Source organism: Colletes gigas, unplaced genomic scaffold (genome assembly GCF_013123115.1).
Source record: "Colletes gigas isolate AHSC1104 unplaced genomic scaffold, ASM1312311v1 Colletes_gigas_Sc00002, whole genome shotgun sequence".
Classification (NCBI taxonomy): domain Eukaryota; kingdom Metazoa; phylum Arthropoda; class Insecta; order Hymenoptera; family Colletidae; genus Colletes; species Colletes gigas.
The window spans coordinates 1,613,920-1,638,837 of NW_025106631.1; the positions used below are offsets into that span (position 1 = coordinate 1,613,920).

General features: G+C 31.1%; 1 protein-coding gene across 1 annotated transcript; it reads left to right on the top strand.

The window, feature by feature from the left end:
- On the top strand, positions 1-23,153 carry LOC122400301 (centromere-associated protein E-like). Its single transcript, XM_043401693.1, has 28 exons — positions 1-154; positions 225-459; positions 556-790; positions 858-2,241; positions 2,599-7,238; positions 7,316-7,486; positions 7,554-7,661; positions 10,167-10,371; positions 10,769-10,905; positions 11,055-11,146; positions 11,209-11,339; positions 11,405-11,573; positions 11,651-11,753; positions 13,078-13,400; positions 13,571-13,882; positions 13,974-14,128; positions 14,205-14,454; positions 14,833-15,221; positions 15,374-15,699; positions 15,785-16,079; positions 16,204-16,431; positions 16,521-16,623; positions 16,722-16,991; positions 17,061-17,355; positions 17,802-18,125; positions 18,236-18,331; positions 18,391-18,537; positions 18,597-23,153. The coding sequence occupies exons 1-28, from the start codon at positions 1-3 to the stop codon at positions 18,885-18,887; spliced, it is 11,568 nt and encodes a 3,855-aa protein (XP_043257628.1). The 3' UTR covers positions 18,888-23,153.
- The last annotated feature ends 1,765 nt before the right edge of the window (positions 23,154-24,918 follow it).

The window sequence follows — 24,918 nt, forward strand, 5'->3', positions numbered from 1 at the left end:
ATGTCAGATAGTATTAAGGTTGCAATTAGGGTCAGGCCTTTGATCAAACGCGAAAAGGATGACAATCTAACGATACAATGGGTGGTTCAAGAAAACACTATTGCTTCCACGGATCCGGAGATGAAAAAGCGCGGTGATGGAAAATTTTGCTTTGGTACGTATCCATCGTTTATAAATTTAATCCTCCTCATACTGATATATCGTGTTTCGGTATCATATTACAGATCACATTTTTGACATTGATGCATCTAATTCAGATGTTTTCAATACTGTTGTGAAGCCTATTGTGGACGCTGCAGTAAATGGTATCAATGGAACAGTATTTGCTTATGGTCAGACAAGCTCTGGTAAGACATACAGCATGCTTGGTACGTCGCAAGAACTTGGAATCATACCACTTGCGATCGACTATATGTTCAATGCAATTTCAAATGCTGCTGGAAGGGAATTTTTGTTAAGGTACAAGTATATACTTGTTACGTATTGTAACAAATAAAGTAAGTTTAAAATTGATTAACTTATCGTAAATAGGTAGTGATTACCTTTCATTTCTAGAGTATCATACTTGGAGCTTTACAACGAAAGAGTCAATGATTTATTAAACAAAAGCAATATAGACTTGAAGTTGAAAGATGATGGCAACGGGCAAGTAATCGTTCACTGTAAAGAAGAAATCACAAATTGTCCAGAAAATGTCCTATCTTTAATGAAGAAAGGAGATAAAAATAGAAGAATTGGAGAGACTAATATGAACGAGCGTAGTAGTAGAAGTCACACTATATTTAGAATCGTAAGTTTCCATCGAACGGCGAAAGTATTAAATACATTGATCGAACACTTGTACGTTTTCTACTTAGACGATCGAAAGCAGAAAAGTTGAAGGAGATTCGGATGGTGCTATACAAGTATCACAGTTAAATCTAGTGGATCTTGCTGGTTCTGAAAGAGCAGGTCAAACTGGAGCGACTGGAGAAAGATTTAAAGAAGGTCGCCACATTAATATGTCATTATCCACATTGGGATTGGTAATCATGCAACTAAGCGAATTCCAGGATGGCCAGAAGCATGTTAATTTTCGCGACAGTAAATTAACAAGGCTACTACAGAGTTCGCTAGGTGGTAATGCTATGACAGCTGTAATATGTGCTGTAACTCCCGCTGCATTGGAAGAAACTCAATGTACTTTGTCGTTTGCATGTCGCGCTAAGAGTGTGAAGAATAAACCACAAATTAATGAAGTAATGTCCGACGCAGCGCTCTTAAAACGATACGCGAAGCAATTATCAAAACTTCAAGCAGAATTAGAGAAAATAAAAACTAACGATCGAGCAGCAGAAGTTGAAGAAATGGAATCTAAGTTACAGGAAAAAGATCGTATTAACCAGTTGTTGGAAGAAAGAATACAGTTGTTAAAGACTCGAATCGTTTCTGGCGATAGTACAAATCGAATGTCATTTAAATTTAAATCTAAACGAAGGCAAACATGGGGTGGCCCAGAATTGTTCAGTCAACATTTACCTGTTTTCAAGGCTACATCTAGTTTATCGACTGTAGACGAAGTGTCTTACGAGATGCCACATGAAAAGAACTTTCAATCTGCTGATATAATGAATCAAACGTTTCAAACAGCTTTCACCGATTTTGAATTACAATTATTCGAGAGTGAAAGAGATCGTGAAAGTAGGGACAATGCTACTGACAGTGACGAAGAACCGTATGTCACAAAACGTAGACGTTGTGTTACATTTAGGGATGATGTGTTCGCTGCTGATTCTAAGGACAGCATTTCTCCAGAAAAAAGTATTCTTTATGTAACACCAAATAAATGTAACACAGCAACTCAAACAATGAGTTACCAGGAATCTCCTTCCACGCCAAAACACGTTTTACGAAAATGTATCAATGATTTAACAAAGGAGTATATAGAACTTCGTCAATTTACAGCTCTAGAAAAGCAATTAATATTGCAAGAAAATCATTGTTGTCCACATGAAAAAGAGCCATCAGAATTGGAAAAATTGAAGATCGATTCTAAAGTAGCAAATGCTCAAGAAATGACAGAAATAACGGAATTAGAGAAACAAAGTGAACATGTTACATCTGAGAAAAACACATATGAACAGATTATTGCTGAGTTACAAGCTACATTACATTGTATAACGACAGAATTAGAATCGAAAATTATTTCGGAGCAAGCCGAAAAACAAGAGATAGTTGAAAAAAATCTGAAGTTAGAAAAACGTGTTGAAGAAATTGTTTTAGAGAGAAACGAATTTGAACGTATTAATGTTGATTTACGGGCCATGTTAGATCAAAAGAATGCCGATTTAGAATCGAAAATTCTATCGGAACAAATTGCAAATGAAGAAATGTCGAAAAAGGTTTCCAAATTAGAGGAAACAATTAGTGACGTTACTAAGCAGAATCAAGAATTTCAACATCTTAACGCTGAATTGAATATGAAAGTTGCTGAAATGGAATCAACAGTTATATCGGAGCGAACTGCTCACCAAAAAGCAATTGAAAAGATTTCTGAATTACACAGGGAAATTGAAAATATGACCCATGATAAAAACGAATTCGATCGTACTAATGCAGAATTAAATCAGAAAATATCTGAATTAGAATCAAAAATAATATCGGAACAAAGTGCAAATCAAGAAGCAACAGGACTAATTTCTAAATTAGAAAAAGAAGTTAGGGATATCAATTCGGAGAAGAAAGAACTGGAGGATATTAATAACGAATTACGCTGCGAACTGAATAAAAAGACGACGGAGTTAGAACTAAAAAATGATATAAATGATGTACAGAATGTTATAAATATTGCAACCGAGGATCAAGATCTGAAACATCAAATGCAAAATCAATCAGTTTCATCGTGTTCAAACTTTCTTGAAAGTATGGAATTTGAAGAAAGCCAATTGGCAAAAAGTCTTCAGTTCAAGAATCTAGAGCTAGATGAAATTAAAAGCAGCATTCAGGACTTCAAACAGGACATAGAGAATTTACAAAGCACTATATGCTTACTAACAACTGAGAATATGGGCATGGCTACCAAATTAACCACAGAACAAGAGAATGCAAAACAGACGGAACTTGATCTTCAGAAAACAATTGATGAACTTTATGCTCGTATAAATGATGTTACAATTGAGAAAATTAATCTACAGGACAATTTGGCAACTTTAACCGATAAACTAGAGACCACGCATTTCAGAGTACCGGAAACATATAGCGAGGAACAACTCCTTGCGACATATCGAAATAAAATCGACAAATTAACAAACGAGAATATTGAATTAGCATCTTCTCTCGCTGAGAAGAATAATGAACTTGAAGGCATTATGGAAAGCAAGTCGCTTTTGTACAATCATGAATGCATTTACAAAGATGAAGTAACTGTTCTCGCGCAAGAGAATAAATGTTTACAATTGGAGAATGTTGAACTTTCTACTAATTTAATAGACAAAACAGAAGAAATAGATTCGTTAAGGGAACAATGTGATATACTTGAAAGCAAAATAGAACAGTTTCAGGCAATGAATGAAAACTCTATCGAGGAAGATGTAGATCGTTTAAGATCACAGAATAATATTTTAAAGGCAGAAATAACAGAACTGAAAATGAGGATGACAATACTATCGGAAGAAAATACAAAATTTTCCAACAACTTGTTACAGGCAATGGAGTGTCTTGATCACTGTCGCAATGAAAAGTCATACAATAGTATATTGTGTCCATCTACAATATTCAATGACAGTACAGAAAATGAAAGTCTTATCGAGCAAGATATTTTAAAGGAAGAGAATCGTGAAATCTTGACAAGTAAAGTTATAACGTTACAAGAAAAAATCAATTACCTGACGCGCTTAAATAAAAAGCTTAGCGACTTGAAATTAACTTCATGCAGTCAATGTACGCACTTGAGGAATTTGAGCGAGAGTCGCAGAGCTCTTAAGTTAGAAGTGAAAGTTTTAAATCACAAACTTGAAGATTTACAAAGTAAGTTCAATCATTCGTGCGTAGATACCTCCTTGATGCAGAAGAATGAAATTAGCCGAGAATTAAACTTAAGCGAATGTGATGTTACTGCAAATGTTAGTCATATGGACGAAGCGAATATAAGCTTTATCGAGAAGAATATTCAGAATTTGAACGATGAATTGCAAACATTGAATGTCGACTATGATAAATTAACAGTTTTGTATAAAGATAAGTGTAACAAGCTAGAAGAGATCCAGGTTGAAAAAGTAAAAATTGCAGACGCACCAAAGCAAAGTGAACACAGAATAGAGCAAATTCAGAATCATATTGACCGACTAAAAGACAGCATACACGAACTAAAGAAGAGTAGTGCGAATTTCACTATTACACTAAGTCGATTTGAAAATGAAAAAGCAAATCTTTTAAATGAAATAGACACATTAAGAGCTACTAATGAGGAGTTACAACAGAAAGTATCCGAGAATGAGAGTACCTCAGTAGAGAAGATACAAATTCTTGAGAAGGAATTATCTAAAGTAAGCAGCGAGACGCAACAATTTTTAACAAAGGAAAAAGAATTTGAAGGTCAAAAGTTATTTTTAGAAGTAGAATTAGAAGAATTGAAATCGAAGGAACAAAATAAAAATACTTTAATCGATCAATTAAATGAGCATATATCCTCTTTGAAAAATGAATTAGATTTAAGTAGGAATAATAAAAATGAGTCTGCTATAAATAAATGCAGAGAGGAAATAAACCAACAAACAATAAGGATCAAGGAATTGGAAGTATGTGTAGACAACCTTCAAACGAATTTAACAAAGCAAGAATGTTTGTGCAAAGAGTTTCAAGAAAAAGTTTTTTCTGTAGAGAAGTTGTTGGAAGGAAGTGAAGAAGCAAAATGTATTCTCACACAGAAATTACAAGCTGTTGAAACAGAGCTAATTGATTCTAAGAGTAACTTAGAAATCGAATACAAAAATAAATATGAATTACAGTCTCAACAGCATGAATGTCGTATTAAAGAATTTGAAAGCAATGTTCAAACTCTTAATGATACTCTGAATAAATATGTTGATGAAAATCTGAATTTAACGCAAGAACTTACTAAATTGCGAAATGTTCATGGAAACTGTGATACAATGATATCCGAAAAACTCGCGGAATCATTGAACGATATTAGAAAATGTATGATGAAAGAATTAAAATCGCTCAAATGTAATCAAACTAGCGAGGATCTTTCAAAGAAATCTGTAGAGGAGATCTTTATAATTTTATTGCAGACGCTTGTGTTGAAAGAGGAAGAGATGATTCAAACTATGCAAGAAACGTTTGAAAAAGATAAGCGGAAGCTGGTAGATGAAAAGAAACAAAGTGCAGATACAGAGAAACGTGTTACAATATGGGCTAAAGAATTAGAAGCGGAAATTGAGAAACTCCAAACAGAACTAACGGACCGAGAATGTGGTCATAAGGAATATCAAAATAAAATTCTTCAATTGGAGCATCTTCTAACGATGAGTACTCACGAAAATGAGGTTCTCAAAGAAAACTTGAAATCGCTCGAAACAGATTTTAACAACTTGCAAATTGAATTTGAGAAACAACATAAGGTTGATATTCAGCAAGAAGCAATTCTAATTGCTCGGAAAAATGAAAAAGATGCACAGGAAGCGATTAAAAACAAAGAAATAGAATTAGAATCGAAGATAGAATTTGAGAAAGTAATGTACGAAAAGAAAATAAACGATCTCTTTTATACCGTAGAATCCTATAAAACAAAGAATTCAGAGTTAAATAATATCATCAAAGGACTTGAAGAGAATGAAAAACAATTAAAGAATATTATAGAATCAAATTCCATGGAGATAAAGAAGAACGCTGAAAATATAGGGAACGTCAATGCAGAACTTGAACAACTTAGAAAAATTCACGATGAAGTAAATCAGCAATTGGAGCAAAAAACTTCGTATATCGAAGAAATCACAGTAATTTTAAAAACTAAGTGTGACGTGTTATCGGAATACAAAATACAGTTTGAATCTATCACGTCGAAATGCGAGATATTAACAGAACAAATCAAAGAGCAAAAATTTACTATAGAACAATATAAACAAGAAACAAAGGTATTACAGGAAAATGGAGAAACGCAAGTAAAACTGATCAAAGACAAATTGAACTCTGAAGTAATAAAAAATACTGGATTGATTAAACAGTTAAATAAATTGAATAGTAACAACACAGTTTTAACAGAAGAGTTGAACCAGTTGAAAGAGAAATACGAGGAACTTGTACAAGCAAATGTGAAACTGGAGAGGAAAGTCAGGAACAGCACTAGCAAAATTATGGAAGCAGAATTAGCAGAGTTGAAGAATACAAATAAACAACTGCAAAACGATTTGATAAAAGCAAGTAATGGTGCAGGAGAACTTCAGGATATTAAAAATCAGACGTTAAAAGAGTTGATGGATTTAAAGAATAAGTATGAACTCTTGTTGCAAGAGAATACTGAGATTAAGATGTTGCCTTTGCACGCGTCCAAGTGCAGTATTTCAAATTTATCAACGGATGAAGAAAAGCACAATGTGTTTCTGTTAGAAAGAAATAAAATTGCATTGGAATTAGAAAGTATGAAATTAATGTTAAACCAGAAAGATGATGAACTGAAACAGCATGTGAATCGGGTACAGGAACTAACAGAGGAGAACAAAGACCTGGACAAGGAGTTGGATGAATACGCAGCAATAATTCGAGACCGAGACGACGAAATTTCAAAACTAGAGGATAAAATATATTCCTATTTAGCGGAAAATACGCATGTGAATGAGTTAAACGAAAAAATAAAAGATCTCAACGAAGTAAACCAGAAACTTCGAGGTCAGATTGATGCGTTCGAAATGAGATTACAAATAAATGTGAAACAGACGAAAGACATCGAATTAAGAAAAAGTAAAAATATTATTTGTACATTAAAAAAAGAAAATTTGGAATTGGAGGCAAGATTAAATGATTACAAGAAACAGATAGAAAGTACAAAAAGACAATTCGAAACTGTTACCTCTAATAAAAGTCTTAGTGAATATGAGGAGAAGTGTCAACAACTGATGAAAAAAATTCACGAATTAGAATTACAACTGGTGTTAAAAAATGGGAAAATTGCAACGTTGAAAATTCAGATTCAAAGTGAAAGCTTTCCGTATCAAAGAAAGTGCAAGGAATTGGAAGAACACTTGCTTGCTCTTCGTACTAAAGTATGTATAAAACAGTAAAAAATTAATGAAATATTGAACGTACATAAATGATAAATATATAATTCTTTTATGCCTAGAATGTAGAGTTAAACTCTGAAATTCGGAAGCTTCAAAGGACTCTAAATGATGTTAATATGTGGGAATGCGATGTCTGTAGACGATGGCGTGTTAACAGAAAAGACCAAGCGTGCCAAACAATTACCAAGAATACGATACGTTTTTGCAGCATTAACAGCGGTATTGTTGAGGTAAATTAAAATATTAATTATAATTGAATTTATAATACGACTGATTTTAATCGTAATATTTATGCAGGATCACGTAAAAATAGAAAAATTGGAAAAGGAAAAAGCGTTGATGAAAACTTTATGCCGTTCTCGATCTCAACGTATAAAAGAACTGGAGGCTAGAATAAAGGAATTAGAATAAACGTAGTGTTCTATTGTTACAAAACCAGTTGAGAGTTAATAAGTAAGTATTAAATTCATTTTTCATGAACTTTAAATAGTTTAATTAAGTACATGTATTTCAGCGTTATAATAAATAAAATTTGAGATTCTCTGTCATGTGCCACCTTGATTGGTGACATCTAGCAAATCTCAGATGAAATGTAAAAATTTGTCTGATCATTAATATGAACATTTACGAAGTGATGAAGGATAGAGAAGATGAAATAGATCGAAGAATAAGGCGATTATATATTTATCTTTATGGTATATATCATAAGACTCAGAAAAAGTAATTTTAGATTATAAGATGACGTAGGTTTTCAACGTTATTTATCACATAAAATTTTAACAAATATTATATTCTTAATGACATATCATAAATTTTACTAATTGTAAACGATTGTAGGTGATGAAGATGCAGAAGCCCTTTTGAAACACAAAGGATATGTAATTCTTAATATGCAAGTTTAATGTGATCATAAAATGAAAATCACAGATATATGTATACTCGGGAGAAAAACTAGCCACACTACTTGAGAAGAGTTGGGTACAAAACTGTTATTTTCCATTTTTAGGGAAGAAGTGTATTAGAATCTTAGTATTTCTCTAAATCGGTATAAATACTTATTTTTAATCGTATTTTGAGGTGTCGATATTCGAACACCCGAAGTACAAGGATTAGGTGCAATTTAAAGGAAATACGTATACAATAAGAAATTTAAAATATATCTTTTTTAAATATACGTATTTTATTAAATTATTAAGGTATAAACATGTTTATTATTTTTTAAAGTATTTTAACAGTAGTGATTTTATATTTAAATAACGCGCGCCGGAAGTCGGATTCTAACAGTTGATTGTGAATATATGTATCTTGGGAAACAAAGTCTCATATTGTAAAATAGAAGACTTTAAGAAATGTACATGATTTTACTGATTTCTTCATTTTTAGATATCTTTAGTACTAAACTTTTAAAGTATAATATTATTGTGTACGTATGTACTATAAAAAATAAAATTTTGCTAAATATGATCTACTACTCTACACTATATTTAATATTAATTTAAAATAAAAAGAAGGGAAACATATACACATCATACAAAAGAAAAGACATTTATGTCCCTGCATAACATATTCATTTATTTTATATTGTTCTTGTATTTTTTATTTATAACTAGAGGACTTAAATTGTTCACCTATATGTATACGTATATTTTTACTTAAGAAAAATAATCATAATTATACAGTAATTTTATTTTATATTTCATTTTTATTAATTTTGTCCAAATTAATATTTTTGGATTTTTTTACGTGTTTGTTTAATACATGTAAAATTTGTATATCTATTCCGCTATAATTTACATTACTGCTTTATCATCGAAATCTATAATATTGTAGAAAGTAACAAATAAATATAATAAGTTCAATGCCAATTTTCCTTAAGTATTAATAAATTATATTTTTTATTTTGTTAACTATATTTATTAATTACTAAATGCTCTATTCATTGAACTTTTAGATTAATTACATAATCAATATCTGAAAGCAAAATATACACATATGTTGGTTCTATTCAACCCTCCTTTGAATGGAAGTCCCCTAAGCATTGAATACATTACATTCCTGTTTGTGTCCTTTGCATTTACTTACGTATCAGCTTTTGTCGGGAAAAATAAATATGCATCGGCAAAAGAGCCACTCGGAAAAGAAAATCTTACAACAATGCATGTCATTTTCATTCGGACGCTTATTTATAAACGAGGTGACATGACATGCGCCATGGAAAATAGGACATAGCAATGGCTTAAAGAAGAGGAAAAGAGCATCGCGCACACAACTACTCTTCGGTTATTCCGATGCTCAGTGCATTTTGCTATGATACCTTTCGTATACACAAAAGTCGATATCTGCTGTTCAAATATAACATCTACAATTATTTGGTATATGTACAAACTACAAGAATACAAATGTGTCTGAAATTGCAATTCAAATGTCACCAAAGCAACAGAGAACCCGTTCTCGATTCAAGGTAATGTTTTGTTTTGCGACATGAATATATACACAAGGTTATTTTTCTCGGAATTATGTGATAGTTTATTTTTAATAGAACTGTTGTGCCTACGAGTAATATTCATTGCATGCGGTGCAGTTATTACCAAACAGTGTATCATGATTTACTGATTAAATGCAATGAGGAATCATAAAAGTAACTTATATCTTTTTGTAATTATAATAATTTTTAATTTATTAGAAAAAATGTGCTTATTAGTATGTAATGCGTTGAATAAGTGTTATTATTTCTCTCATTTTTTTAAATAATTTATTGGTATTTGTGCATAAATAGTACAGTGTAAATGCAAAGTTATAATATGGTATTTTATATGTAACAAGAGATCATTACATTGAAATTAAATTACAAAAATTATATTAAAGACCAAATATTAATGTTGAAACATCAAATAATATATTTATTTTTAGGTGATAACTCCATTTCGATCACTGGTTCTCTGTGGTGAAAGCAGACGAGAAATGGAAGATTGGTTGAACGCGTTGAGAACAGTAGCAGAGAATCATCCTCAAACAGATTCTGGTATAGCAGAAATGCTTAGTGGTAATCACCAATGGTATGCAACAAGTCATGCAAGACCAACATACTGCAATGTTTGTAGAGATGCTCTTTATGGTACATATATATATATAAATATTTTGATATCTTTAAATTTTTAGTTTGTTAAAGTAATTCAATGAAAATTAACTTAACAACGTTTTATAAGAAAAATGGGTATTAAATTTTAAAGCATAAATTATATTATGTTAATATAGACTTTAGTACAATGGATTAATATATTAATAAATATAAAAAATAAATTACATAATATTTAACAGATATTCAAATAAAAATTCATAAATTATACAATAATAAATTGCTAAAATAAAGTAGAAAATAAGATGTTCTACGTAATTATGGTATTAATTGTGTTTCTTAATTCGATTATAATTTTAGCAACTTGTTACATTTTTATTTGAATGTCATTAATGTATGATTTACTTTATATAATATTATAATTTATATATCATAGGTGTTACTTCACATGGTTTGAGTTGTGAAATATGTAAATATAAGGTCCACAAACGATGTAGCATAAAAGCAATAAATAATTGCAAATGGACTACATTAGCATCTATTGGCAAAGAGATTATTGAGGACCAAGATGGGGTATGTGTAAAAATTCTATTAAAACTTTCTTTTAAAACAGTGATAAATTTTCTTTATTATGTCGTAACGAATACAATTCCTGAAATTAATTTGTTTATCTGAAACTAGAGTGGTAATCTTTAATTAATCAATTTATATGTTTTACGTAGAACATTACCATGCCACATCAGTGGATGGAAGGCAACTTACCGGTATCCTCAAAATGTTTAGTGTGCGACAAAACTTGCGGTTCTGTACTCAGGTATAAAAGCATATGATGTTGTTGGTATTCAATATTTTTATTCGTTCTCTTCACTTGTGTAGACTTCAAGACTGGAGATGTTTATGGTGTAGAGCTACAGTACACACAGCGTGTAGACCTGCCATAGGTGTTAAATGTCCATTAGGACCAGCTAAATTGAGCGTAGTTCCTCCTACAGCATTGCATAGTATAGGTAATATTTGTTATAAACTTATAACGTTAAATTAATTTGAAATAATATTTATTAATATGCAATAGGTAGCGACGAAGCATGGGAAGCTATTAGACCTACTGGGTGCAGTCCACTTTTAGTATTTGTAAATAGTAAATCTGGTGACAATCAAGGTGTTAAATTTCTTAGAAGATTTAAACAATTATTAAATCCAGCACAAGTATTTGATCTAATAAAAGGAGGACCAGGGCCAGGGTAAGATTTATTATACAAATTATTTCTTCAAGTTTTAATCGTCCGACTAAAACTTATTACTAATTTATTGTAAACAGGTTACGGTTGTTTCGTCACTTTGATCCATTTCGAATTTTGGTGTGCAGCGGCGATGGATCTGTTGGTTGGGTTCTTTCCGAAATTGATCGTTTAGGGATGCATGTAAGTAAAAGTAGAGAATTTGAATAATATTTTATTTTGTAAATATTAGCTAATTGCATGAATTTCAACATTTATACGTACATAAATTTATCTTAAATATGATTATGTTGTATAGAATCTGCAATGCCGATACAGATTTGTGCTGTATACAAATTTTATTTATATGCACATATACATATATGCACGAATATTAAATACAGTTATAAACACATCTGTAAACCACATAATTGTGTAGCTGAAAAAACATAGTCAGGATGAAAATAAAATTAAATCGGAATTATTTTTTTATTATTCGCATGCCCGTACTTTGTTATTATTAGTTAGAATGTTATAATATTTTGCCATAATACGTACCAGAAAACTTGTATGAAATTAATTTTTTTTAGCCCTTCTGTGAAAAATGAATTTACAATGAATGGAATAAATATTTTTAAGTTTACTTTAATAAACACAAAAGTATGTCTGGGAATTCATAAATTTCACAAAAGAGTTAAGAAAATGATCATGGAAAGCTTTAATATATTAAACAGCATGGCGTGTTTCTTATAATTTTATTTCAGATGATACTGGTGTTTGTGCATTAGGATTCTTTGTATGCGTGAAGCTTCATTAACTTTATTTGTAGATGGTAAGTGTAAATTACGCATGAATTCCTTAAAAATTCTTAAATATAATTAGTTATTAGTTAAATATTATACTACTTGTATTATTTGCACTTTTATATAGTAATGAATGTTTTCCATGTAATTTTAAAAATCATATTTATTATATTAACTGTTTATTTTATGTTTAATATAGTTGATAAATTAATTTATATTAAATAATTGCTAACATGAATATTCTAGAACATAGAATCTGAGAAAATTACAATCATTTACTTATTATAATGAATTGAATTCTATTCCATGATTAACCCTTTCGGTACGAGCGCTCTGTCTACCATTCTTTTATCAGAGAGTACTTAATATCATATTTAATGTGTTATTGAGCAAAAAGAATTGATATAAGATATTTTATAATTAGATATATATTTGTCTTTAGTGTTTTTATTGTGCAGAACAAATCTTTTTTCTTGGTATTTAAAAATTGCTTGGCTTATTTGCAACGTATGCTGCATAATAGTAAATATTTATACATTTCACAATATAACTTATACCTTAAAATTTATATAGCTTTGTACTATTTTTTAACGACATCTATGGTCCAACATAATTGAGTTTACAGACTTTATGTTTGTACACTTTCATAATTGCTAGTTGTTTCCTCGTGCATTTATTTTCAAACTTTCTAACAAGATTATTTATTGCTTCAAAATTTAAAATAGAAGCAGTGCCAAGTTGGAGTTCTACCTTTGGGAACAGGAAATGATCTGGCACGTGTATTGGGTTGGGGGTCTTCTTGCGACGATGATACTCATTTACCCCAGTTGTTAGAAAAATATGAAAAAGCAGGGACAAAAATGCTCGATCGATGGAGCATTATGACTTTTGAACGTAGCATATCTTTGCCGTGTCATAAAACTACTTTAAGTCGATCTGAAACAACTTTAAAGTCCAATATTGTCCATCAATATGAGAACAATGTTATTACTCACATAACAAACATTTTACAGTCAGATCAAGACAATGTAGTTTTATCTAGCATTAAGTAAGTATTTCATAGAAAATATAATAACAAAAATAACGGTAATTTTTTATTTACAAGATTATAATTGTAACCATAATGTTATGTTAAAATATTAGTTCGTATATTAAAGTAATATACATATAATAGATTTAGGCACGTAAATGGTATTAACAAGATTTGTTTGTTGGTAGAACTTTGTGTGACACAGTCAAAGATTTTGCAACTCATATAGTGGAAAATATTAATTCCGAGGACCAACAAGTGGAGGAAAAGTGTAAAATACTTCAGGAAAAACTTGATTTGTTGTTACAAACTTTATGTAGAGAAGAATGTTACTTACCTGAACATGTAGAAAATGCAGATATTACATTAAATGCTGAAGTTTCTATCTCACCTGGAAGTTGCGAGAAAGGGGTATTAGAGAAGCCAGAAAAGGATATAACAAATTTAAAAAGGGTTCAAAGAAAAAGACATCTTATGGAAAAGGAAATTGTAATGTCAAGGTATATTGTATAATTTTTCATATAAGGATAAATTAAACATTGATAAAACATGAATATTAAATATTTCTTTTACATTTTTTCTGAATTCTAGAGCAAACAGCTTAAAAAAAATTATAAGACAACTTGTGGAATATTCACAATTGGTTATGGATGATCAGATTAATGCAGATACAAAACATATTTCTAAAACATCAAATACGACTATTTCACTGGATGATGATATTACAGTATTAAATTCTGTATCGAGTAAGTTAAATTCTATTATTTTTCAAGGTTTTATTTTTTCTCAAATACATCTTTATTGACAAAATATATATTTTAGGCAAAAAGCAACAAATGGATATTCCTGGTTTAAAAGTGGACCACGTTGAAAATTTATCTGTAGGACCATTTATAGAATCCCTGAAAAGTACAGAAGATTCTATATGTACTGCTAGTCCTACTCCTAATCTGGCATCTTTAAGTCCAATGCCTGATCTTAGAAGAGATTCTCAACCTGAGGAATTATTAACATTACCTGCTCCTGATGGTTTTGCTGACACAAGACGAAATAGTGAAAATTCGCCACAAGGGTAAGAATATTAATTTTTATATTGTGTATAAATTACATCATTTGGCATCCATTAATATTTGCAGGCTTTAGAGCCAGAATTGCTTTATCATTCTTGGTTTTTGAAAAATTAGGTTTTTATAATAATGCATGACTATTGGTAAAAATGAAGTACTTATTATGTATTAGTTTGGTTTTACTTTAAAAATAGATGAGAGTTTTTTGAATATATCAGTGTATATTTTACGCATTATTTTTACATAATGTTTTATTCTGAGTAGTAACGTTTGCACGATGGTTATACAGATATATGATTATATGTATGTGTATATACAGACAATATTGTAATATGTGTATTGTAGAAAATATAAAAAGTATAAATGTACTGATTTTGTTTCAGCTCGTTTAATTTTCAAGTAATTACAACTCAGTCCATGACTATATTTAATCAACAAGAAACAGAAATTCATGCATGTAATGATCAACATATATCTGAATATAATAACATAGAAGCTTCTTCAGAGTTTCAAATAAGCGTTACGAGAACTAACTTTGATACAAGTTCGCCTTCGGACGATGCTACTATGCAAGATACTATTATTTCTCCTGATTCAGATTCAATTCAATCTAGACATTTATCCCCAGAACATGAACAAAAATATGAAAATAAAAATAAAGCGGATACATCTAGAGGTAGCTGTAGTAATAGTATTGTTAGTACAGATAGTATGATTTCTGATACTTTGGATTTTAAGAGTTACGTTATACGAAATAGTGAAAGTGAAATTGGTGAGTGTATAAAGAAATATTTTATATAATTGCGGTCGATAATGTCATCATACATTATTTAACACATTCTGATCAGATAATTATTACCCACGAAATATACAAATAATTTACATTTTATGTATTTTGTAGATAATTTGTTCTATTTATTTCAGCTCGTATAGGTAGTGATATATTTGATTCTACAAAAAGATCCGACAGTTCTGAAATTGGACATATTGATTCCCCTGATAATTCAGACATGTTTACTAGCGAAGTACAAAATTCGGAAAGTTTAATCGACGATTTAAGCTCTCTTGGGCAAGATTTAATTAGTACGATGATCGGAGAAAAATATGACTCTGTAAGAGAGTGTTTAGAATCTGAGCAGATTGAGAAACCACAAAAATATTGCAGTTTAGCTCAATTTGTAGAAGGTAATGATATTGCTAGGCGATCATTTAAGAAAGAAGCAAAAAATTCCATAGTTATGGAGAAAGAGGTACATTCGATATAACTAATCTAATTAGTCTAATATAAACTGCACTTACCGAATGCAATTGAAATGTTTTATTAATTTTATACAGAATAATAAAATCAAGTATAAATTAGGATTATTTGGGCAAAATAATACCGAGGTTGTCAAATCTAAAGAATCTCCAGATGGCAAAACATCTGATTTATTGAGTCCTGTATGTTGTTTCACTGTTTCTTCAGATAATACACCAACAAACGAAAAACCTAATAATTTTCCACCTACAATAAGTGTTATAATTAATCCTCCTAGTCCATCAATGTCTATTGAAAGTCAACACGATTCAGACATGGGATATAAAATGAGCCCTTACTTAAAACGATATAATGGTGAAAGTATGGAAAAACGTAAGTCAACTTTCATACGTTAAAATACATAAAACTACAGCAATATTTTGCACACTATGATTTTGAACAATTGTTTTTTTCTTATCGAATATTTATGTCATTAATCAATTTTATAAATGAATAGTAAGTGTAGAGCTGCCAGAGTCTGGTTTTTCTCCTCAAGCAACTCGTCGAATTAGCAGTGGAAGTTTATTAAAAGCATCAGAAGTAGTCTCTTTAGCTGCTACAGCTGCAAGATTTGGCGGTTCTAATGTAAGTTTACGCCATGAAAGAGTAAAATCCGTTGACAAAACCGAAGATGCTAAAAAACTTCCAATTATCAATCCATTGGTTCAATTGTCTATGTGGCCAAGTAAGTAAATATTTTACTTTTTATATAATATAATTTTTTAATGTAGTATAATCAAACGTCTTCAATTTATTATTATTTTATGTTTTTAGATGTCAGTGGAGGAACAGGTCTCATTAGTCAAGCATTACTTGCAAATGCAGATGCACTTTGTGCAGCAGTATCACCATTAATGGATCCTGATGAAACTTTAATGTGAGTTTAACTTAATAAATACACCGTTTGTAAAATATAAATAAATAATGAAATTTAAAGTGCATTGATAATTGAAAATATTTTGTTCAATCTTTCAGGGAAGGTTATTTTGAACGTTGCGTTATGAACAATTATTTTGGAATTGGTATTGATGCAAAAATCAGTCTTGATTTTCATCATAAGAGAGAAGAACATCCTGAGAAATGCCGATCACGGGCAAAAAATTATATGTGGTATGGTGTATTGGGGTCCAAACAGTGGTTACAAAAAACATACAAAAATCTTGAACAAAGGGTACAATTAGAATGTGACGGTCAGCGGATACCATTACCTTCTTTACAAGGGATTGTTGTATTGAACATTCCAAGGTATATATGCAGAAATAAAGTAGGTATTTTTATAAATTTTACAACTGAATGGAATTATGTTTTTTGTAGTTTTATGGGCGGCACGAACTTTTGGGGAGGTACCAAAGAAGGAGACTTATTTTTAGCGCCGTCGTTCGACGACCGTATATTGGAAGTTGTAGCTGTATTTGGTTCTGTTCAAATGGCTGCATCGCGACTTATTAATTTGCAGCATCATAGAATTGCACAGTGTCAAACAGTTCAAATTAATATTTTGGGCGATGAAGGAGTACCTATACAAGTCGATGGTGAAGCTTGGATCCAACCGCCTGGTATTATACGTATTATACACAAAAATCGTATGCAAATGCTGTACAGAAATAGGGTAAGTAAAAGAATGTCAAAAAAAGGAGATTATTTGATTCAAAGGGATAAATATTACGATTAGCAAACAATTTTTGGCTGGAATGACCATTTCAAAGATTTTCAGGTTATCAACGTGTTGTAGAAACATGGTTACACATTTTTGTCGCAGTAGTGTTATAACTGATACCAAGCAACTTGTTCCATTCAGTCAGCTCGGGTTTTTATGTTCTTTTGTTTTCTCGAGAGGAAGTCCTCGAGTTTTCTGCATTCGGCAAATTTCGTAAATAAGAAATAGTGCTTTGTTGAATCGAAAGCAGGGTACCCTCGTCACAGGTTGACGTGGGACTTTCCTCCCAGTAGTTTCATGAGTCTATCATTCTATCATCATTCTATCAATCGATAGAGTTCTAACGATAGAGTGTCTAACTCTCAAGTAATAACTGCGTTATGATTTGTACTTTTTAGGCTCTTGAGACATCTTTAAAAACGTGGGAAGAAAAACAGCGCAATACCCTCAATGCAATATCGCAATCAACATCCACTTTAAGCAATGCACCATTACAATCGCAACCAAAGCCTCACTTATACGCACAGAGTAAACCATCGCACTTAAACGACGAAGAAATGTATATTTTGCTGGGATTTATTGAAGTAGTTACAACTCTGGTTAAATGGGTGAAACTACTCATTATATCACATCCAAGTTTAGAGCCAGATTTATATCAGGTTGCTGCTAGGACAGCCCAGGCACTTGAACAAGTACATCCAAATGGAAAAATATTACAAGGCGTTAGTAGTTGTTGTTTTTATTTATTGTGAAGACATTTTTAATGTTTATTAAGTATCGATAATATATTTTTCTCTCACAGTAACAATAATCTTTGTTTCTAATTAAACAGAACAATTTGAGACCAGTTGTAACTGAATTAGTTTCAAGCGCAAGACAATTGTACGAAGACTCGTGTGAATTACTTAGAGATAAAGCACATAATTTAGTGAGTACTTCGTATTTTATTAATTCATTTTTGACATTTAATTACCAATTAATAATCAGAATTATGTGATGCAGAGATTGCGAGAAGATTTAGAAAGTAAGTTATCATTCTCTTTAGCCAATATGGAACAAGAATTGAAAAAGTGTACATTCGATGAAGGTGGCACGGGATTAGTATATTTACAAAGCTTGCCATCGGATGACCAGGTAATATACTTTGAATGTTTTTCTTAAGTAAAATTTATTGAAAATTTCTATTGAAATAGGGGGACAAGAAGAATCGCCACAAAGGTTTATTCTGGTTAAAATTCCGGCGTTCGGGAGGTAATTCTGGTGGACATCCAGCTAGGGATCAAGTTACTACATGGGGTGTTCAAGAAGTATGTTCCTGGTTAGAGAATCTACAATTGGGTGAATACACAGACAAATTTGTTTCTCACGACATACGAGGTAGGGAATTGTTAACACTAGCCCGTAGAGATCTTAAGGAACTTGGTATTACTAAAGTAGGACACGTTAAACGAATCCTACAAGCTATCAATGATCTGAATAATTAGGTATACGACCCTTACTTAAGCATTTCAAATTTTAAAAATAAGTAGTGTGCTATAACAGTTAATAGCTATCTACAAATTTATGTTAATACTGTTGAATCTACAAATTGCTGGTATCAAAAGTAGTAATTAACTATATACAAATCACTTATGAAATAGACAAAGAGTTAAATCCTTACATTGCAATTAAAACTTTTTTGCAATGATAAAAAGTCGCAACATAGATATTCCGATAAAAAAGGGTACTCAGCGTGACACAGCAGCGTTATAGGAAAATAATTTTCTCCACTGTTGTACATCACAAACTGATGATACTTGTGCCAAACTATTGAATTACTCTATGTCGGAAATCAAATAATTATAAGTAAATTAGTATAAAACATTTGTTTTTTTTTAAATTACAAGCATGATAAACTCGTGCTTAGTAAAGTATATTTGAACGAAATTCACATCTCAAAATATTATTAGACATAGCGAACATAATTATCGATGATGCATTTATCAAACAAATAAGATTTGGACATCATAAAAGTCTTATTAAATTATAATTTAAGTTGCTTTTGTGCTTTATGCACTGTACAAAAAATTGAAGACTTCAGAAACTATATGTTAATGTAAATCATCTATCGATTTTAAAGGTATTATACCATTGTTTGCCATTTTTTTATATTTGATAAATATTCCACCAAAAATTTCAAAATATTATATTAAGTTGAATCATAGCAGTATTACAAACTAATCTAGATATTAAATAATTAATGTTGATTATATTATTTATACAAGTGTACTCTATTTGCAATTTACATTATTTTACTTTGACTTTAATTTCTTTTGCAAAACATAGATATGTATATGTATGTGTATACAAGCATGATACAGTTTTAGAAAATGGATATCATATCCATGGTACAGAAAACAACTATATTTATTACAGGGTGTTCGTAAGTGTAAACTTCATATATTAAAAATTTAACAAGAAGTTTTTACAAGTAAATTAATATTTTACGTCTTCTTGTAAAAAAGAATTTTTTGTGTTACTCAACCTTGAAATTACTGAATCATATACAGGGTGTCCCAATAGAAACAGATCTTCACTATCTTAAGTAATAGTAAGAAGCGTTACTTAGAACAGTTGCATGAATTTCAAAGACGTAATATGATGTCAATAATTTCTTTACGAGTGAAAACGTAAATGAGATTTAAAAGACAATTCCGTTTCTTTTATGTTATGTCCAACTTATTGTGGTAAAATTTAAGTTCATGTAGAAAGATAGGGTACTATTTCATGAACTTAAAAACATCTAAAACTGTTTAACTTTGCATTATGCTATGTTTCTTATTCTATCTCAAAATCTTTACAACTCAACCTTGTTCGAGTGGGACACACTGTATGTTAATAATCCATATATCGTATTCTATAGATTAATTATTCTTGTCTTTATATTAACTATATTATATAAAATATATGTACACATACACATACATAAGCACATATGCACTTTCAAGAAAAATCTTATACGTACTTATAAATGGCACACTGTGTATATGTAAATGTCCTACAACTTTTTTATGCTCGTTAATTAAAATGTTTAATCATATTTATCTTCCAAGAAAAATTGAAAAGTACTCAAAGACATGTTTTCAACATTAAGTAATTAAAAAAATAGTGAGACTTAATTAATACGATCTTATGTAACAATTGTATAAAACGTACCGACAGAGTCGATAATAATAATAACAATAATAATAATAATAATAATAATAATAATAATAATAATAATAAACACGTGTATAAATAAATCGCCAATGGCAATAAAAGTATCACGTACAAATTTAATGAGAAAAAAAAAGAGGAAGCAAATTTCTAAAAATGTATCGTAATTTCCATGTTGTACTTGCTGAAAAGTACCCCCTCGCGAAACAGAGGTTCTTCGATATAACTCGCGGTTAAATTGAACATCACAGATACAAGATTATCTTAAATAGCATGTTTATTGAGTAAGATTTAAATTAACTCGGTTTACTATAATCTTTTCTAGCAAAGTTTCTGAAACTAATAGAAGCAAGATTACTACTATTATTGTTACTACTACAGATTGTTTAGCATTAGATTAATTCTGGTATAGGGACCCCAGGAGCTCTATAAGAAAGCTTTTTCCGATACTGAGGACAAACTGCAAATTCTCTCAAGGAGTAGTGATATACAAATCAGTGTTCCTCCTCCTTGAAAATCCTGGATGGCAATATATCTCTGTGAAGGGGTAACTGCTTCTCCCTCTCCCAGGGACAAGCAGTCTCTGGTGCCTATTATGAACTTTGGGATCCTCTGTCCTCTACCTCAATAGAGGATCAGGAAATTCGACCAAGGTGCCATCTAAATAATACTTGAGTGTGATCTTCTTGATCCAAATAACACTGGAAGTTCTATTCAATGTTTTCAACCCAGAGCAATAAAAAAAGAGAGCTCCTCAGAGTGAAAAGGCTCAATGTCGCCTAGATCCATCCCCTTCATTAAATGACGAAATTTGAAATAGCCAACAGATGTAGTCAATCTTCAAGTAGTTAACATTGTAGCTTTTTTCTGAGCTTCCATAAAGTTAACGTAGCAGCTAGTCCTGATCTTTTCGTTCTATTATATTAACTCTTCGTTTTCTAATTCCTCAGTGTCTATCTTCCAGATCATGAACTTTTCAGTGACTATAGTCCCATTCTGGAAATGCAGCCTACATGACAGGGGAGAAGGTATCAGAGACAAATCGAGAGAAAGTAAGTTAAATATCTGGGGTTCTGGGAGTCATGGCATCAGACAGAGAGAGTAGTAACGATAAAATCACCTGTAGGTAAATTTACCTGGATCAGTGAGGTACACTTCACCGGTAAGGTGTGTCAAGAGGTATTGTAATTGTTCGATTTTAGACAATACTTTATCTCGAAGTACAAGAGTATCGAATAGCTCTTTAAATCAACCCCAATCGATACACGTGCCAGAAAAGATAGGAAGATCGATTTGCGGCAAAATTTTGTGCAACATGGTCTCAACGTCTGTTGCCGGTAGTTAGTTTGACATAGTGACCTCTTGCTGTTTAAATTTCTCAAACTCTTTGCCGAACAAAGCTCTTTGTTCAAGATATTCTTCTTCTTCTATTGCAAAAATAGTTTGACAGCCTGCCGGTTTAAAGAACGGCCTTTGTCATTTTAGTGATTCCCAATTTCTTCAAATTGATATAAGCCCTTGAGATTTTCTGCTTCAGACTCTGCTGCCTCTTGAGGAGAGATTCAGAAGAAAGAGTATAAGCGCGACTTGGATAAGGAAAGAAAGCAATAGCACAAAATGAGCTGTTCGGGTTGTTCGCACTGAGAGCACATGGAAAGGACAGATGACATGGATAGGAATAAGACAAATACAATTAGGTAACACATTTAGGCAATGTGAAGTAGGCCAAGGCTGCTCTGAATAGGCGTAGTTATCAGGAACAATTAGAATCGATTGGCTGCTCAATGGTCTGAAGAGTTGTATTTATTATTCTATTTGGCTACTCGCTGTTTGATCTCTTGTCTCTTCATACAAACCGACAGATACACTCTTCTTGTCTTCCATCAGCGGGACAAGCTGATTTAACGAAAAAGTAGGAATAATATCTGACGCGATTCACAGTTGAGAAAGTGATTTTGAATGGCCAATACAGTTTAATACTAGTTAATGCCAATAATTCACGAGATAATCGGTTACTTGAAAGTCTAGAACTACCTTGTAATATCGAACATGACCTGAAAAGACAGGTTGAAGTCGAATATGGGTACTGATAACATTAGATTATATTACTTGATACTTTTATACACAAACTAATGAAATAAATCCATTTGTTGCATAAGAAGTGTATGGGTATAATTAAAAATTAAAAACAAATGCAAAATACTTTGTTATATAAGTGTAAAGACATCTGAACAAAAACAGTTGATAATTTAAATTTATAGCATCTTATAATTATACAATATATCTTGGACAGTTCTGGTATTCGACTTACCCTGATTAACTTAGGACATATTCTATATTACAGCTTAGCACGATGTTTTCAAATACTTTGGTAGTTTAGTACCTGGTTTAAATTAATAATTCCTGTAAACTTTAAACCTTCGCATTATACCTTCCATGCAAGAAAAACAATCGTTATCTTTCAAAGATTTTCTATCAGTACTGCCTATGAGGTTCAGCGCCTCGCTATAAAAGTACCTGCTTTTGGCTGTATGCCCCCTCCTCTCAATCACACTTTAAAGTACAGTAGTAGAAGTCAAGGTTATATTAAGTAGGAGATTTTTTTTATTCAGGATTTGATTGCTTTGCAGTCCGAGGCAGGTACAATACACCGATACCCAGGTCTCTTTCGCATGCGTGTATGTAGTGTTGTTGCGTATCTGCTACTGTTGTGTACTAGCATATTATGCTGAGTAGTTGTATATATATACGTGTATCTGTTGTATGTATACATATACAATTGTATATGGGTGTATGTACAACATACTCGAGCGTTCTAGCACATGTATGGATGCCTGTTGTATGTATGTATATGTCTCTTTACAAATTTAATGTATATTATGATATTACAGTATCTTGCTATGTTATTTTATATTATATTATCCATTTTGAAAAAAGTGTCCTGCTGTCGGCTATACTTTAATCAATTAACATCTCATAGTTACTAAGAAACTATCCTCACCGTACCATTTTGTTATTCCAGGTTTGCTTCACTTGTTACGTTTGAGAGATAGAAAGTTCAAAATCAACATACATATATCTGTTTCTCAAACAAAGGGGCAAGTTGGCATAGCAAAAGTGGAGGTTGTACTTAACATGATTAAAAAGTGATTGAAGTTAATGTAATGGGCCAATTTTGCTATCTTGACCATGGTATTTATTCACTGTGTACGTCTTGTCATTGATCTCATTTTTGATCGTTTAATCGTACTCTATAAATTTATTTGTTTTTTACAATTTTGTTTCCTACTATACTTAGATATCAAGTGATATGTATAAATAAATATTAGGGTGGTCGTGGTCGAAATTTGTTTGGTACCTCGCTCCATGGGATACCAATGTATACAAATATAATTTGTATAAAATATTAGCTAAAATCCGATTGTACTATTATATTAGAAAAATTACATTAGAATATCATGAAAAATAGAAGCCACCCTAATAAACATTTATATATTTTTTTTACATTATGATTATTACTAGTACAGTAATAATTATAATCATAAAATATTGATTTATTGAATTAATAGTAGATATAATTCAAATTTAAAAACAAAAAATTCACAGATGTTAGAATGTTCTTGTGGAAGTTTATGAACATCTAATATACGTAAAACGTAAATCAGGTGTTTTTATGTAATTTATATTTTTTATTGTTATTTTATACAATCACATAGCATTGAAATACTTTTAACTATTATTGTATATTTAATGTTAAGAACATTGCAGAGGCTAATCGGTTTTTATATTTGTTTATACTTGAAGAATAACGTAAAAATGTTGAATTTTAGTTATTGCCAAATAACTAAGGTATTATTGTATTCCGGGGTGAGAAACGTGAAAGTCCCATTATAATTTAATAAATACGATGCATTTCGGTACGTTCTATGTACAACCCTCAGTTACAAGCGACAACTCGACGAAAAGACGTTACGTCTAGACGTTAGCGAGGAACAGAAATCCTGTAAACTGATTTCTAAGGGTTTTATATCTTACACATGTTTGGTGGGGAGAGAATGGTTGTAGCCTTTAGTAACTAGAAGAGGTAGTTTGTGTGAAATCGAATTTTGACCTAGAAAGCGCACCGTGTTGAGTAAATACGTTTTAAAGATTTCGTAGAGGCATAGTGACTTAAAATGGATGACTTAAAATGGATATCTATGTACAGTAGTAGTAAATAGGATGCTAAGCATTTAACAATATTATTAAGAAAGAGATCAATAACTTAAAATAGTTGCGCACATTATACAATAACTTATAATTTTGTGTAGCCTTAGATCA